The 16,659-nt window shown below is 44.4% G+C and overlaps 1 protein-coding gene across 1 annotated transcript in view; it reads right to left on the reverse strand.

Annotated features, from left to right (window-relative positions):
* CCDC60 (coiled-coil domain containing 60) overlaps positions 1–10,837 on the reverse strand; it is a 216,293-nt gene extending 205,456 nt beyond the window's left edge. The window contains exon 1 of the mRNA XM_003932195.2: positions 10,308–10,837. Within this exon, the coding sequence (XP_003932244.1) occupies positions 10,308–10,397 (90 nt within the window). The 5' untranslated portion in view covers positions 10,398–10,837. The remainder of the gene's footprint in view (positions 1–10,307) is intronic.
* Between the last annotated feature and the right edge of the window lie 5,822 nt (positions 10,838–16,659).

Raw genomic sequence — 16,659 nt, forward strand, 5'->3', positions numbered from 1 at the left:
GATAGCGACAAAGCTGGAAACCAGGCCTCTTAATTCCAGGCAAGGGCTATGCCTGCTCCACCACCATTCAAAGTTCTGGAACGGTATTGCTATGAAAAACCAATAAGGATTTGGCTGGTTGAAGGGAGGTCTTAAGAGGTAGCTCCAGGCTATTCTCTTCCTATGTTCCGTCTAAACTGTAGGCTCTTTTTTCTGTCTTTTTTTTTTCTTTTTTGAGACCGAGTCTTACTCTGTCACCCAGGCTGGACTACAGTGGCACGATCTTGGCTCATGGCAAACTCCATCTCCCAGATTCAAGCGACTCTCCTCCGTCAGCCTCCTGAGTAGCTGCGATTACAGGCGTGCGCCACCATGCCCAGCTCATTTTTGTATTTTTAGTAGAGATGGAGTTTCATCATGTTGGTCAGGCTGGTCTAGAACTCCTGACCTCATTATGTGCCCGCCTCAACCTCCCAAAGTGCTGGGATTACAGGCGTGAGTCACTGTGCCCAGCCTCCTTTTTCCGTCTTGAAGAGGATTGGTCTGGCTTTAATGCTATGTAATTAATGGCTGCTTATGAGACAAGAGAGCTCTAGAAAGATTTGCCTACTCATCCAAGTCTTAACTGCACTTCTACCACGTGGCAGGTCCTGTGGGATACCAACGTAATAGCAACCAAAAAGCTACCATGTTTCTTGCTCTGGAGGAGCTTGTAGTTTTCTAGGTAAGATAGTGTTACAAAGGGGAATTTTATGGTACAAATGAAGCATGTGACCTGGATTGGGAGGTGGTGGCCAGGGAAGGCTTCTCAAAAGGAATGACATTTAAGCTGACACTGAAAAAAGTAGAAGAGGTGTGTGTGTGTGTGTGTGTGTGTATGAGAGAGAGAAAGAGACAGAGAAAGAATGTTCTAAGCGGTGGAAGAAGACAGAAGGCAGCATATTCTATAACTAGTGTGGTTCCTTACTGGTGACTAAGTGATGAAAGATGAGGTTGAAGAACCTGGCATGGGATGGATCATGCAGAGACTTTTAAACTTCATTAAAGACATTCTTCTTTATTTTGAGGACAATAAGGGGTCACTGAATTGTTTTAACAAGGGGAAATGACAGTATCACACTTGGATTGAAAGACAATGGGTCAGATGGAAAGAAAAAAGTACAGTTATGGGTCCAATGGGATGGTCCAGGCAAGAAATAATGGTGCTATGGACCAGGTAGTAACCTTGGGGAAGGAGGTAGTGTCCACAGAACACCTGCCTTATGGCAGTGGACATATGGGGTGATGAAAAGGCAGAGGTCATAGATGAAGCTTGGGTTTCTACTTGAGCAACTGGGTACGTGACGGCATCATTTATTTAGACGGGGAAGGTTTTGGCTGGGGAAAGGTATTCAAGACTTTAGCATCCCTCTACTAGTGATTCTCACTTGTGGGTAGTTTTGCTCCCTGAGGACATTTGCCAATATTGAGGCATTTTTGTTTGTCGCCACAGGGAGGCTGCGACTGTCACCTAATAGGGAGATGGCAGGAATGCTGCTTCATGCTCTGCAATGCCAGGGACAACTATCTGGCCTCAAATGTTCAATAGTGCCAAGTTTGAGAAACTGCTGAAATGCGAAGCCTGGAGAGGAGTAACACACTAAGTATTTCTAATTATTTAAAGCTTTAGTGGGAGTTCATGGGGCATAGTCCTCCTAATTTGACAACCCTTTGGGACAGACACTTGGGTAACTTTGTGTATGGAGAGGGAGAGTATGAAAAGAACGATCTGCTGGAGCTCAGTGAGGGACCATTTTGTCAGACAGGATGCCAAGAAAGAACTTGTTTTTTGCAGGAGAATGGTAATACACCCCCTCCCTTCCTCCCTGATGTATTAGAAAATGAGTTCTAGGTTTGGCTCAGTGTCTAGTACCACCCCAAGTCTATATCCAGCCAACATTCAAGATTCAGATGGCTTCACTGTACCTGCCTTTCCATGATAGAACTTGTTTTTACCTCAAGCTCATATATATATATATATATATATATATATATACATATATAGTTTGTCTTTCTTTTGGTACTTGTTATTCACCGTCTTGATTCATAGTTATTTATAAATGTTCTCTCTGACAGCACTGTGGGTTCCTTGGGAGAAGACCACAAGTCTGCTGCATTTCAGAGCCCTCAGAACATCTGTCACATGGTAGGTGCTCAATATATACTCCAAAAGATGATCTGATCATGTACCAGGCTGCAATAGGGGATATTCTCTGTCCTTTCTGCCCCTGAGCTACAGCCCACCACGAAACTCCTGACAATGCTGAACCTATCCAAGAATCTGTCCCAGTTGTATAATCTCACCACTTTGTGAAATCCAGAAACCCTGAGGCATTTCCAGGCTTGCAAGCCAACTGCCAGACGCGGCTAATTTTCAAGTTATTAAATAAAACTACCGATTGCATAAATTCCAATTTAGGCAGAGATACATTCAATCAAAATTGAGCCCCACAAGAAATTTTCTCAGCAGAGTTTGAAAACAGGAGTTTAGAAGGGAAAATGCCACCATCTCATGATAGAAGGTATCCCATTACTGATGATTATGATTTTGAATTTAGCTGTCAGAAATATCTCTGAGAAAAAATTTGTTGGTTTATTCAGCCCAAGAAAGGTTTAATTGGCTTCTGTCAGATTTTATGTAAGTGATACTTGCCAATGAACCCCATACGAATTTTTGCAGCTTTTGAATTTAACAGCTGATGGCTGAGTCTTTGGAGGCTGCAGGGATGTTGAAAGGAAGTCAAGAATAAGTTTCCTTCCACAGTTGTGCAAAGGCTTATCTAACCAGAATTTCCTTAAGCTTCACCAAACCATGGAAACAGATGGGGGTCGCAGGAATAAAGATGGAACACATTCCATTGCTTTAGATCCAGGCTTGTGTTATTCTCCCTATATTTTTCAGAGTGTCCGAAATGGTGTCCCATTTGATTTTCTTTATTCATTCTGTATCCCCACCACCTATAACCATGCACATACTTGGAACTCAGTACACGTTAGTTGAATGCATAAATGTTCCCACTCTACTCTACTCTGTCCCTCACCTCCGCAGCTCTTTGATGGGCACTACTTGTGGACGAGTGCCCTTGAGATTCCTAAGCAGTAGTGGTGTAGGGTAGGGGATAGGGATGGCTCTCTTTTTTGGGTTACCCTCTGTCAGTGTGCGGCTTGGGGTCCCTATTTAAGTTTTTGTGAAATCATTCGTGCAAGTCACTGCTGAAAAGTCAGTCTAATACTCATCTTCAATGTCACCACTGCTTCCTTGCCCCTGCTTTATTTTTATTTTTTGAGATGGAGTTTCACTCTTGTTACCCAGGCTGGAGTCCAATGGCACGATCTTGGCTCACTGCAACCTCTGTCTCCTGGGTTCAAGTGATTCTCCTGCCTCAGCCTCCCAAGTAGCTGGGATTACAGGCCCGTGCCACCATGCCCAGCATTTTTTTTTTTTTTTGTATTTTTAGTAGAGACAGGGTTTCACTATGTTGGCCAGGCTGGTCTTGAACTCCTGACCTCAGGTGATTCACCCGTCTCCAGCCTCCCAAAGTGCTAGGACTATAAGCGTGAGCCACCATGCCCGGCCAGCCCCTGCTTTCCATACTCATATTAGATGCATACTTTCCCAGCCATTCTTACTGCTAGAAAAGACAGGTGACACTGTTCTGGAAAATTAGAAATAGAGAAAATAGATGGGGAAGGTTCTTGGAAAGCTTCTGTTTACCTCATAAAAGGGACAAACATAGTTTTTACTCTCGACTTTTTCCTCTTTCTGCTGGAATATGGATGCAGTGCCTGGACCTGGGACAGCCATTTTGTGACCATGAGGGAAAAGGTCTTGCCAGCCTGATGCTAGTAAGCTTTAGAGCCAATGCCAACAGCCGTCCATCTCCAGACTTCTCATATGAGAAAAAAAAATTCCTATTTGTTTACTTCACTGCTTTTCAGTTTTTCTCTTGCTTGCAGCCAAAAACAATCCTAATCCATATATGGTGTTTTCCTTTTATTTTTTCCTCTCTACCCTTTGGTTCTCTATGGGATTAAAACATGAATAATGAGACTGAGCTGAGAGATAAATCCAAGGGATCAAACCATGCTCAGAAGCACCCCCTTCTCTACAACTAAGGTTTTTGTCTGGATCAAGCATTTCTGCCTTCAGGATGTACACTCTCCTGAAAGATACCACATCTCTCATGCAAATATACTCTCATACCAACTCTAAGAATATCTTTAGACCTGCTTCTTCCCTTCTACCCTTAAGCTGGGGCCTGGCCTTATTAAGCCTCATTAATAAGCCTCATTACGTGACTTTAGAGTTAATACTCAGTTTCCTCTTGACTTCATTTCTAGGCTGACCGTATCTTCAAAACAGTCATGGTAGCACTCATGTCCAATCAGAGAAGGGGGAGGAGCACAAGTAAGAATAATGACCACTGTCACCACTGACTGAAGACTAACTGGGTATTGGGCTCAGTATTTCACATGCATTATTTTATTTAACCGTTCCAAAACATCTATGCCATAGATCTTATTGTTCCTCAACTCCATGTCCCAGAAACTCACACCAAGAGTGTCAAAAAGAGAATTTAAAACCACCTTTGCCTGACGTCAAAGGCAGAGCTTCTAACTAATCACAAAGCTTATTATCCCATCAATAAGACTTATTGATCATTTCTTCACCCCTTCCCGCCACCATCCTTTCCCCTGCAGAGCAGGTGCCTCTTTGTAGATGGGACAAAGAGCCTGCTTCATTTTGTCCAGCATGAAGAGTACCTATCACTCTTCCCGTGTTAGGAGGTAATGAACATACTCCTTCCCTGCATCCTGATTTATCATGGAGGGGAGCCGACTGTCACATGGGCATGCAATTAGATACAGCAAGATTCACTAAGGCAAGCATTGCCTGTCCAAAGCATTAGGCCATAAAGAAACAAAACAAAACAAACTGTCTAAACAAAAAACATGAATTCTGCAATTTATCTCATGCAGTAGCAATGGAGCTGGAAGAACCCCTTAGAGAGAGAAAAGACTCTCTTTTCCCTTGTTGCTGTTTTCCTGGCTTAAGTCATGAGCAATATAAAAATGGAGGTACAGCCAGCTGAGATTCTTTAGAATCGAATCTCAAGTGGTTGGTAGATATTTTATTTTATTTTATTTTTTTCAGGGCAATCAGTGATTCCATGCAGGGGGCATGGTCTCAGTGATTAAACGCAAGAGAGATCACTGAGTGCTAAGGTCACCTTTAACAAAAACCAAAGACTCACTACAGCCCGGCATTTATCTCTTCAGGTCACAATTTATTCTATCTGGACAAGGAGGAAAATCGCTTTATGTCTGCTGTGGAGACGTATTGTGCTGGGAGTCCAGGTTTCTCTTGCTGGGAAAAATGTTTCTCAAAAATGTTGCTTCTCCTTTTCTGACTCCAGGCAGCCCAGCTGGGTGTATGCTGTGGGTTTCCAAGGCTGTCTCTGGATACATCCATCCTCATCATTTGGTGGTGGGGTGAGGGGGCGGTGGGAGGATTCAGACTGTCAGGCCCAGGTATTTTCTATATCTGGGATTCTGCCTGGTTTGCCCCCTTCTTCCGGTACCTGTCAACTTACCTCTCAGCAGAGAACTACACCCTGGGGATCTTCAAGCTCTAGTGTATCTAGGTACTAAAGCTTATTAACAATACCTCTATTACAGACTTGTTGAAAGGATTAAACACCACCATAACAATGGCTACCATTTAATGGTATTTACTCTATGCCAGACTCTGTTCTAACAGCATTACCCACATTAACTCATCTAATTCCCACAACATCTTTTGGATGGGGAAGTATTTTTAGATGTATTCCATCTATTCTAAGATGTACCTTTTCTATCTGCATTTTAATGCCTCTGAAACTGGGACACATAATTGAAACAGGTGATAGTTTAATTTGTTGAGTTTTTGTTTTTAGCAGCACAAGAAAATGGTGACGCATCTGGAAATGGAATGCTTCTTGGATTAGATAAAACGTGATGCACTTGACAGAGAGGAACTGAGCAGCCCAAGGTCACACAGCCTAGTATATGGAGCATTGGGGTTCAAACCTACAGAGTTTGCTGACAAATTTGCTCTTTTTCTGGGTGGTTGATTGACTGAGACAGGGTTTTGCTCTGTCACCCTAGCTGAAGTATAGTGGCCCAATCACAGCTCACTGCAGCCTCAACCTCCTGGGCTCAAGCAATCCTCCCGCCTCAGCCTCCCAAGAAGCCTCCCACCATAGGCATATGGGACCACCACACACACCTGGCTAGTTTTTGTGTGTTTGTTTGTTTTGTGGAGACCAGGTCTCACAATAGTGCCCAGGCTGGTCTTGAACTCCTGGGCTCAAGTGATCCTCCTGCCTCGGCCTCCCAAAGTGTTGAGATTATCGGCACGAAACACCGCCCCTGGCAGAATCTGCAATTTTAATCACGAAAAACTAGGATATGAGCAAGGCACCCAGAATGGTTCCTGGAAGTTTCAGGGTCTTCCCAAAACAAGTATGCTGCTTTTCTCACTGGGTTTTTAATGACAACAAGGTAGAAAGTTCAGGCACCAAGAGACAGAGCTTGTATAGAGGATTGCAAACCTTTACAGTTTTTTGCCAAATGCTACTTCTGAGTTCTCAGTCTAGAACACAAAGCGGGATGTTCTAAGCACCTCTCTCTCTCTCTTTTTTTTTCAGCCTTTTCCGGGCAGAAATCGTGGGTCTGTGATAATCCTATACACAATCTGCTTCTCCTCTCCCCCATGTCTGATCCCATCAGACTTCTGCTTCCTTGGGAAACAAAGGGAAAAGGGACTCCCTAAGTAGATTAGGGAGCCCAGCATAAGGACAAGCTAGATGGTTTCTTTAACAAAAGACTTGCAAATAGAGGATTGGCATATGTTACTTATTTAAAAAAAAAAAAAAAGATCCTGTACAAGGCCGTTGCCAATTTAACATTATACTGGCAGGATATAGCAACTTCCAACCCTGTGAGAAAGGAAAACAACCAGGTTCAGAGGGTTTTAAGACCCTTTTGAGGCTTTTTCCAACAGGCATTCATTATACAAGCATGCAGGGGACTCTTAATGTTACCACGCAGCCAGTGTGGCCATACCTTCCTCCCAGAGATGCCACTCCTCATGTCCCTCCGCATTGGACCCTTACTGGGCTGCCTGGTATTTTGTGATTCTATTTTTAGGTGTCTTTCCCTTTCCTCCTCCAAACAAACCTGGAAGTTATTTGAAGCCAATGATTATGTCTCACATATTAATTTTGCAGCCTGGTCACACTGAACAGAACAATCATTTATCACAGCTTGATAGGATGGTGAGATAGCGAGGGCTGGGCTTGTGCTCAGAGCCAGACAGATCCAAAGTCAAACCCCAGTTCCGTTCCTTGCCCGTTGGGTGTCCTTGGGTAAGGCACCTGTCTTCTCTGAGCCTCAGTGTTGCTCCCTTATGAGGAGGTAACAGTTCATAGCTTGAAGGATTATAGAAAGTTCTGAAAATATCACACTTAATCTTTTTTAGCTCGAAATGTGGCACATGTAGCATGCATACTCAATACATGCCAACTATCATTATCGTCATCATCATGACTGCAATTACTGTTTGTTTGATTTACCTCAGACATCAATCCTGATCTCTACATGTTTGCTTGTGGCTTGTCACTTTCTAGTAACCCTAGATTAGGCTAATCATTGCTTTACTATAGCTCTAAAACCTTGAAATTCCTAGAGGCACGATCTTTTGAATGTGAGCTAGGGACCCCCTCGGGTCTTCATTATTTCCTAGAAAGTAGAGAGGGGTGCAGAAAGATTTCAATGAGGCCTTTGGGCTGGAAGTCTTGGTCTATCCAACAGTTCCCCAGAAGCCTTCTTCCCATCCCTTGACCTCCCTGAGTCCCACTACCCTTCTCCCAAGAAAGAGATGATCATTTCGAGTTCTGCATCTTCCTCCACTCTCTACATCTCTCTGTGTATGCCAGGATGAAAAACTCTATTGCATTTATTTGAGTACATGGCTTGTTTCTTCCCCAAATCCAACATGCAGACACACACACACAAATACACACACACACACCCCCAGACACACACACAGACATACATCTGAATTAGCTATCCCTTTTCTTTGCTCCCACAACACCCTCTGATACTTCCTCAACACATCATTAATTAACCTGCATTATAACAATGTTTCTTATCTCTTTTATTCCCAGTCCCAAGCATACATGCTATAGATTGTGAGATTCAAAGGCAAGTCTCATTTTTAACTAGACCAAGTGTTTAGCACCTAACAGGGGTTCAATAAATTTTTTTTTTTTGAGACGGAGTTTCACTCTTGTTACCCAGGCTGGAGTGCAATGGCGTGATCTCGGCTCACCGCAACCTCCGCCTCCTGGGTTCAGGCAATTCTCCTGTCTCAGCCTCCTGAGTAGCTGGGATTACAGGCACGTGCCACCATGCCCAGCTACTTTTTTGTATTTTTAGTAGAGACGGGGTTTCACCATGTTGACCAGGATGGTCTCGATCTCTTGACCTCGTGATCCACCCGCCTCGGCCTCCCAAAGTACTGGGATTACAGGCTTGAGCCACCGCGCCCGGCTTAATAAATCTTTACTAAATAAATGAAATGACAATATAACTAAAACCTACCATGTGCTTCCTATAGGTCAGAACTGTGCTCATAGCTTTTGGCATACAGTAACTCATTTAATGCTCACAGCGATCCCATGAGGACACGATGATATCCCCATTTTGCAGATGGCAACAGTGAAGCCGAGAAGTTCTGCAACTTGCCCAACACCTCAGGGCCGCTAAGAGGCAGATCCAAACCCAGGGTGATTCTGTCTGCTCCTCCTTGCTATTGAAGCGTCCATTTCCTTCTTCATTTTATCCCTCATTCCTTCCTCCACTGCCATGCTGGGAATTTCAGTCCCAGCGTGGTTTACTCGGGATTGAACATCCTTCTGTGTAGTATTTTGAGATGGAAGGAGATGGAAAAAGCCTGTATCATGCAGTCAGGCAGAGTGGTCTCACTAAGAGGGCTGAGTAATGAGGAGTACACAGAGATAGGTTAAGCTTTAGAGAAGAGCAGCTCGGGTATGTTTTGGACCACATGGAGAGCATTGGTGATTTTTTTTTTTTTTTTTTTTTTAAACGGAGTCTGTCATTGTCGCCCAGGCTGGAGTGCAGTGGCGCTATCTTGGCTCACTGAAAGCTCCGCCTTCTGGGTTCAAGCAATTCTTCTGCCTCAGCCTCCCGAGTAGCTGATATCACAGGCACATGCTGCCACACCCAGCTAATTTTTTTATTTTTAGTAGAGATGGGGTTTCACTATGTTGGCCAGGCTGGCCTCAAACTCCTGACCTCATGATCTGCCTGCCTCAGCCTCCCAAAGTGCTGGGATTATAGGTGTGAGCCACCGCATCTGGTCATTGATGAGTTTTAAGCTGTTCTTCATGGACTGACCACCCACCAGGCCCGCCTTCCTGGGGCATGACTGTGAGCCACAAGTGTGCCCTGTGGATGCACCAGAGTGGACCAGCATTGCTGACCTTGGCCAATCCACGCAAAGTGGAGTTTGAGGGTACAATAACAAAGGTACATTTAGAGTTGTGCTTACCCAGTTATGATCATTGAAAAACAGGAACCACTGACTCCAGTCATTCAGTACATACCGACTTTTCTTTGCTTTTCAAATCAACAACACTGTTCCATGTCCCATAAACACATTATCCAGTGTTAACATCACAGGAGACAATTTTCATAGCTTATTCCATTTAGTCCTCACACTGCTCCTGCCTAGTTGATGTTCCTGTTCTAATTTCACAGACATAAGGAAATAAAGCCTCAGAGACGCTAAGCAATTAACCTGTCTAAAGTCTCACAGCTGGTGCATAGGAAACCTAGCCTTCAAATTTCAAAAGTTGACTCTCTACAGCCTCTTCATAGAGAGAGGCGATGTGCCTGTTCCCAACAGATCTCTGAGAGTAAGTTTCTGCGGACGGCAAACCTACAATTCATCTTAATTTTTTTCTGATGTTCTACAGTGTCACTGCTGATTTATTCCATCATTTTGGAATTACTGGCTAATAGGATGGCCCAGCTCACCGCTCTGGTTCGCGTTTTCATTCTTTAAGAGAAACCAACCATTGATAGCAACAGCGATGTGTCTCGACAATTTAATTACACCATGACTCTCCTCTCTCCCCCTCTCCCTTGTTGGTATTGAGGCTAATTCCTATTTCACTTGCTCTGAAAAACATGATTGGTTTCGGCAGAGAGGGAAGACTTACCTGCGTTAGGTTCTCCGAGGCATAAAAGGGCCGGACAGCCCCCGCGTTGTGGGAACCCTGAAGCTTTTTGGTAGCTGGAAACTTGGTCATCTTAAAAATCGTTCAGGCTTTAGCCTGTGCCTCTAAGGCAAGGGTTTTTCCAGAATCTTCTACTTCAGCAGCCACTGGTATGAGAGGTTCCGGCAACTTCTCCCTGATCCCCAGGTCCCAATTACACGAATTCCAAAAGAGTTTCCATCTGAGAAGTAATGAGAAAGCACCTGGGTCTCCCACAGGCTGGATAAGGAAGTCCGGTTAGAGCGGAATAAGGCGAGCCTGGGATTACTTTTTGAAAGATTAGAAACTTCTGTAGCTTCCTCGTCTTCGGAAGGGGAATCTTTCTCTTCTATAAGCAAAATAAATATGAACTAAAAAAAATAAAATTCCAGCGACAAAGTGTGAGGGAGAGTCCCATGGAGGAGCTCCCAGATCCCCATCCTCCAAGAGCGCCCGAGAACTAAGGCGGCCCTAAAAAGGGGCTTATAGCTCTGTGGGGAAGTTAGGCAACTGCTAACCCCCGCGGGGGGCGGGGGAGAGACACGCGGTTGCTTGGCAACGGGACGCCGAGGAGCGCTTCCTCATTGGCTGGAATTGGTGGGGGCGTGGTCGTGGGGGTTTTGAACTCTCCCACGTTGCTGGGACGCCGCCGGCTTTGAGCTGCCGGAGCCAGCCACATTCTCTACCGGGCGTCCCCAGACTACGGCCCCCGGGCCCTGAGGCCATTTATCCAGCCCCCCAACCACACTTCAGGAAGGGGCATCTCTTTCACTGGTGGTCAGTGAGAGGAGCATAGTATGTGGCGGCCCTCCAACGGTCTGAGGGACCGTGAACTGGCCCCCTGTGTAAAAAGTTTGGGGACGCCTGCTAGACCAACTGGTTTCTCTTTTCAGGCCTGAGGACCATACGCTTTCTCTCTAACTGCAAGCGACTGACTGCTAACTCACTAGTGATTTTTTGTGCCGTGGGGTGGGTGGCCTGTAGTCCTGCAATTCTTAACCCGAGATGCCTATTTTTCCCGTTTTCCACCTGACAAACTCCTGCTCATCCTTCAGAGCCCCTTCATTTTATGAAAAGAAATACTAGTATTTCGGCCGTGCGCGGTGGCTCACGCCTGTAATACCAGCACTTTGGGAGTCCGAGGCGGGCGGATCACCTGAGGCCGGGTGTTCGAGACCAGCCTGAGCAACATGGCGAAACCCCGTCTCTACTAAAAATACACAAAAATTAGCCGGGCGTGGTGGTGTGCGCCTGTAATCCCAACTATTCGGGAGGCTGAGGCAGGAGAATTGCTTGAACCCAGGAGGCAGAGGTTGCAGTGAGCCGAAATCGCACCCTTGCACTCCAGCCTCGTCAACAAGAGCGAAACTCCATCTCAAACCACCACCACCACCACCACCACGACCACTACAACAAAAGAGACTCGCCTTCAAGAATCTCACGATGTATATTGTGTATGTTTGGGATGGAGAACAAAGGATAAGAAATACTGTTATAATGCAGCGTGATTTATCATAGGGTATTATCACAGCCGGGTAGTATCATAGGGTAATGTGGGAGCAAAGAAAAGGGACGGCTATATATAGCTATATGCACATGCATATACATATACACACATATATGAATATACATATATACGCATGTATATATGTGTGTGTATATGTATTTGTATGTGGAGGCACGTGTGTATATGACATTTATTAAGGGCTTAGGATGTGCTAGACTCTGTTCTAAGTGTTTTAAACATATTGACTCAATCCATACAGCACTTCTTTAAAGAAGGTGTTTTATTACCCCATTTTACAGACTAAGCAACTGAGGCACAGAGACATTAAATGACATGTTTAGAGTCACACAAGTATTGCAGCTGAGATTCAAAGCCAGGGTGGTTTGAGTCTAATGACCAAGCTTTTAAGCACTTAGATGCCTAACTTTGCTGAGTTTGGCTTCTATGTCTTTAAAATGGGGATAATAGCTTTGCCACAGGTTGTTAAGAATTGAAATGGATAATGCATATGAAGGCTGAGCCTGTGGGGCGTCCTAGCTAAGTGGTACTATTATTATTCCCTGACATCATGTCCCTGGGAAGAATTAGGCATTCTCACCGTGCTGGGTTCATTTCACAGCAGATGTTAATACTAACTGATATTTATTGATCACTTGCTCTGTGCTTGGTACTATACTAAGCACTTCGAATACATTAATTCATTTAATCCTTCCAATAACCCTATGGGGTACGTTCCCAGCCTGCAGCAGATTTATTTCGCATGTTTGGATTTGAATGTCTTAGCCTTGGCATTGTTTCACACTGGATCGATCTGATTCATGTTTTATCCCTCAACCTTGAGCTGCTGGGGATTAGGATATCATTATGGCCTCATTCTCTGTTTCTTTCTTTCTTTCTTTTTTTCTTGGGGCGGAGTCTTGCTGTGTTGCCCAGGCTGGAGTGCAGTGGTGTGATCTCAGCTCACTGCAACCTCTGCCTCCTGGGTTCGAGCAATTCTCCTGCCTTAGCCTCCTGAGTAGCTGGGATTACAGGGGCGCACCACCAGGCAGACCCAGCTAATTTTTGTATTTTTCATAGAGATGAGTTTTCACCATGTTGGCCAGGCTGGTCTCAAACTCCTGACCTCAAGTGATCTGCCCGCCCCAGCTTCCCAAAGTGTTGGGTTTGCAGGCATGAGCCATAGTACCCAGCTCATTCGTCTTCTCTGTAGAAGGTATCTACTGCAAGACGATACTCTACAGAATGCAAAATGCCTAGCCATGTAGCTCTAGATACTGATGGCTGAAAGTCATTATTTTCTCACCGTTGCCTGAAGACTAACCCTGACCTTCCCTTTCACAGGAAGTTTTGGTTCTCCTGCTTCCTTTGTGGGCAGCATTAAGCAATCAGCAGACACCTTCAGAATGAAGCAGATAAAAGAATCACGTTTGGGAGATAGGGCTGGTGATGGGGGATGAGAAAATAAGATAGGATGGGAAATGTTCAGCCCTGAGCAGAACAGACAAAAGCTATCTTCATATGGTTTTGTAGAACAGCTTGGCAAAGAGGAATTCAACTAGTTTTGCATTAGCTCAAAGAATAGGAGAAGGGTTTGGGTTCAATAAGAAGAAATGTGTACACAGCAGAACATAATTTTAAAAAGTGTGACCTCTGGAGTCCAACTGACTTAGCCACGGAGCACTTTCAATGATAATAATTCTCATAGGACTGTGATGAAAACCAAATGGGATAACTCATGTATATAAATAAATATATGCATAATAATATTTATTATAAACAATAATAAACATTAGCTCTTATTTCTTTTGTTGTTATAATACTCACCTGTCAGAGCCATGTGAGAACTGTAAATAAGAAGGGCTCTAGAACTGAAAAGACCTGCATTCAATTCTTGACTCTGCCATTTACTGCCAATAAGACCTAAGTCAGGTTCACTTCTCCAAGCTTCAATCTGATCATGTGTGTAAAACCCATGTGTAATGAATGGTTATGCCCATTTTACACCTGTTACTGGGAGGATGAAGCAAAATAATAAATTTCCCTTCCCTGTCTAAGAAGGAGTATATTCCTTAGAGAGGGGATGAACTCCCCAGCACTGGAGGTATTCAACTAAATGTTATATGGCTTCTTGGATTTTGATCACTTGGGGGTGTTAAGCCAGATGACATTTAAGCCTCTTCCCAAACTGAGACTGACATATGAGTAGTTGAGCAACTAGTTAAACCAGAGTCTAAATCCCAGTTCAGCCATTTAGCAGCTGTATAACGTTAACTTGTCTGCCCAAAGCTTTGATTTTCTCATTATAGAATGGAGATAATAGTACAGTCATGAAAAAGATATCATGTACATAAAACATTTAGTATAGTTGGCACATAATAAATCCTCGATAAATGTTAGCTTTTTAAATCGTATGAACAAAAATATTTTCTAGAATGATTTAGTGCTTTTGGGGGCCACCTAGAGTTAATAAGAAAGCTCTTTGGTCTTATAGCATCCCCCAATTTAGCTCTAGCGGGGTGGAGAAGAATCTCTCTCTTTCTCTCCTCTCTTTCTCTCTTCCTCCCCCCCCCCCCCAAACACACACAATGAAACAGTATACAAGGTGTTCATTGGGATCCTCCAAGAAGATGTCAGAATGAGACTAGATGTGTTAGGGATTTATTGAGGAAAATGGTTGCAAAGGATCAAGGAGTATACAAGGAGTATACAAGAAGGAGTATACAAGGAGAGTCTGTTGAAGAAGAGAAAGAAGAAAGGACTGGGTGGGAAAAGCCAGCACTGAGACACAGTTCTGAGGAAGTTTCAGCCAGGCTGACAGGGAGACCCTGAGCCAAAGTTGCCCAATAGATGAATCTCCCATGGGGCAGGAAAGTCCTGGTTCTAGGACCCCTATTCTGCTCACTGATTAACTAGGAACAGCTGGGCGTGGGATGTACACAGTAGATTCAAAGATGCAGCATCTGTCAATCAACTATGTTCCCTGCAGCATTCTCTTGGTGAGACATCTGAGCCGGAGACGTCCATGGTCCTTCCAGGTCATCTTTTATGCTGCACAGATTCACTTTAGAATGTATGTCCAAGGAACAATCCCTCCCTCCTGGCCCCTGCGGTCATCCTTTCCTGACAGGAAACTTAGAAAAGGGAAATTCATGGGATAAACTATGGCCTCCATCACTGCAACTGGCATTGGGGCTGAAATTAGTGTTTGTTCTTTTCTTCCTTCACTATACATTCTAAATCCCCCCTCACCCTTAGCTTGGTCCTGTCGACTTAGGTAGTGGAGTGACCAAAATCTTTATTCCTGAGAATTCTGTTTAAGTAAATCTACTCTCCTCATTGTCCCAGGATTGCTGCATGTACCCATTCCTACTTAAAACTGATCAAGAGAGTACTCACTAGGAGGCACCCAAGTGGATCACTCGGGTTCCATATGTATTCCTTCCTGCCTCTATCTGTATAATCACTGATCAGAGTCAATTGTCCTTGCCAAAATTGTGACTCCTCACCTACTGGTTCCTGGACATAGGAATTCAAAGTGTCTGGTGGCAACTGCAGCTAAGAGTTAATACAAATCCATGCTGTGTCCCCTGGCAAGAGTGTCCCCACTTTGGGAACCTTGACCTCTCACCTTGCAGAGCCCAGAGCTGCAGAAATGGAAAGGATGCACTCCCTCAGTGGCTCATTGGGCATGAGGGCAGTGGGACCGCTCCTGGTTCCACCTATTTGTTCCCGGATCTCTGGGGTTTCTGGATCTCTGGGGTTCCTGGATCTTGGTTCCCATTGGAAACACAACGTTGTACAGAGGTCTGATTTGATGCATACGCTTCAAACTACAGGATAGACTATTCTTGCTTCAATAGACTGATCCAGAACTCTGATGCCAGCTGCTTCTGGGTAGTGTGGTATGTGATACTGCTGGATCCCATGACCACTGAGAAGGAGGTTTCTAGTGCTTGGAGTTTCCATGGGTGTAGAGGGGCAGTGATGGTGGCAGACACTGTCAGAACCCAGCTCATGCTCTCTTAACACTCAGAGTTCCTAAGGACAGACCCTTGTTGCCATTTTGCCTGAGGCCTTCTTCTGTCTACAGTAGAAGTTTCCCAATTTTTGTGGCTATTGGCACCCTCTACTTTCCAGTAATTTTTTTCACACCCCCTCTAAGCCAAAAGAAAACTTATTGAGAATCCCATTTATGAAATAATTAGGTCTGCACAGCTTAGTATGTATATCCTAATCATGTGAAAAATAATACATACAAATGGAAAGAAAATATTATTTGTATTTGATTCTTCCATTTCTAGCATATGTGCTGCTGAAGTGAGCATAATATTTGCTTCTTAAATAGCCACCACTGCTTACTGACGGGGCATGTGCACCTGGTGGGCACTGCACAGCTTCTCAAACCTTGGAATCAGTTTGGACACCATCACCTTCATTTTCTGCAGTACATTAATTTTTGTGCAGTTCTCACTTTTTTTAGCACAGCAACTGCCCCAAATCCAGCTTTCTCAAAGATATTTCATGAAAATAATGTCATGGAATCTACTGCTGAAACTGAGTGCATGTCAGCTCGGGCTGTCGTAACAAAGCAGTCCAGACTGGGAGGCTTACACAACGGGCATTTATTGTCTCACAGTTTTGAGGCACAAGTTTGGGATAAGGTAATGGCAGGTCTGGTTCCTTCTCAGGCCTCTCTCCTTGGCTTGCCAAAGGCTGCCTTCTCCCTGCGTCTTCACATGGTCTTTCCTTTGCACCCATCCGCGTCCAAATCTCTTCTTCTAAGGACTCCAGTCCTAATCAAGAGAGTAC

The sequence above is a fragment of the Saimiri boliviensis genome, chromosome 7 (assembly GCF_048565385.1).
Source record: "Saimiri boliviensis isolate mSaiBol1 chromosome 7, mSaiBol1.pri, whole genome shotgun sequence".
NCBI classification, from domain to species: Eukaryota; Metazoa; Chordata; class Mammalia; order Primates; family Cebidae; genus Saimiri; species Saimiri boliviensis.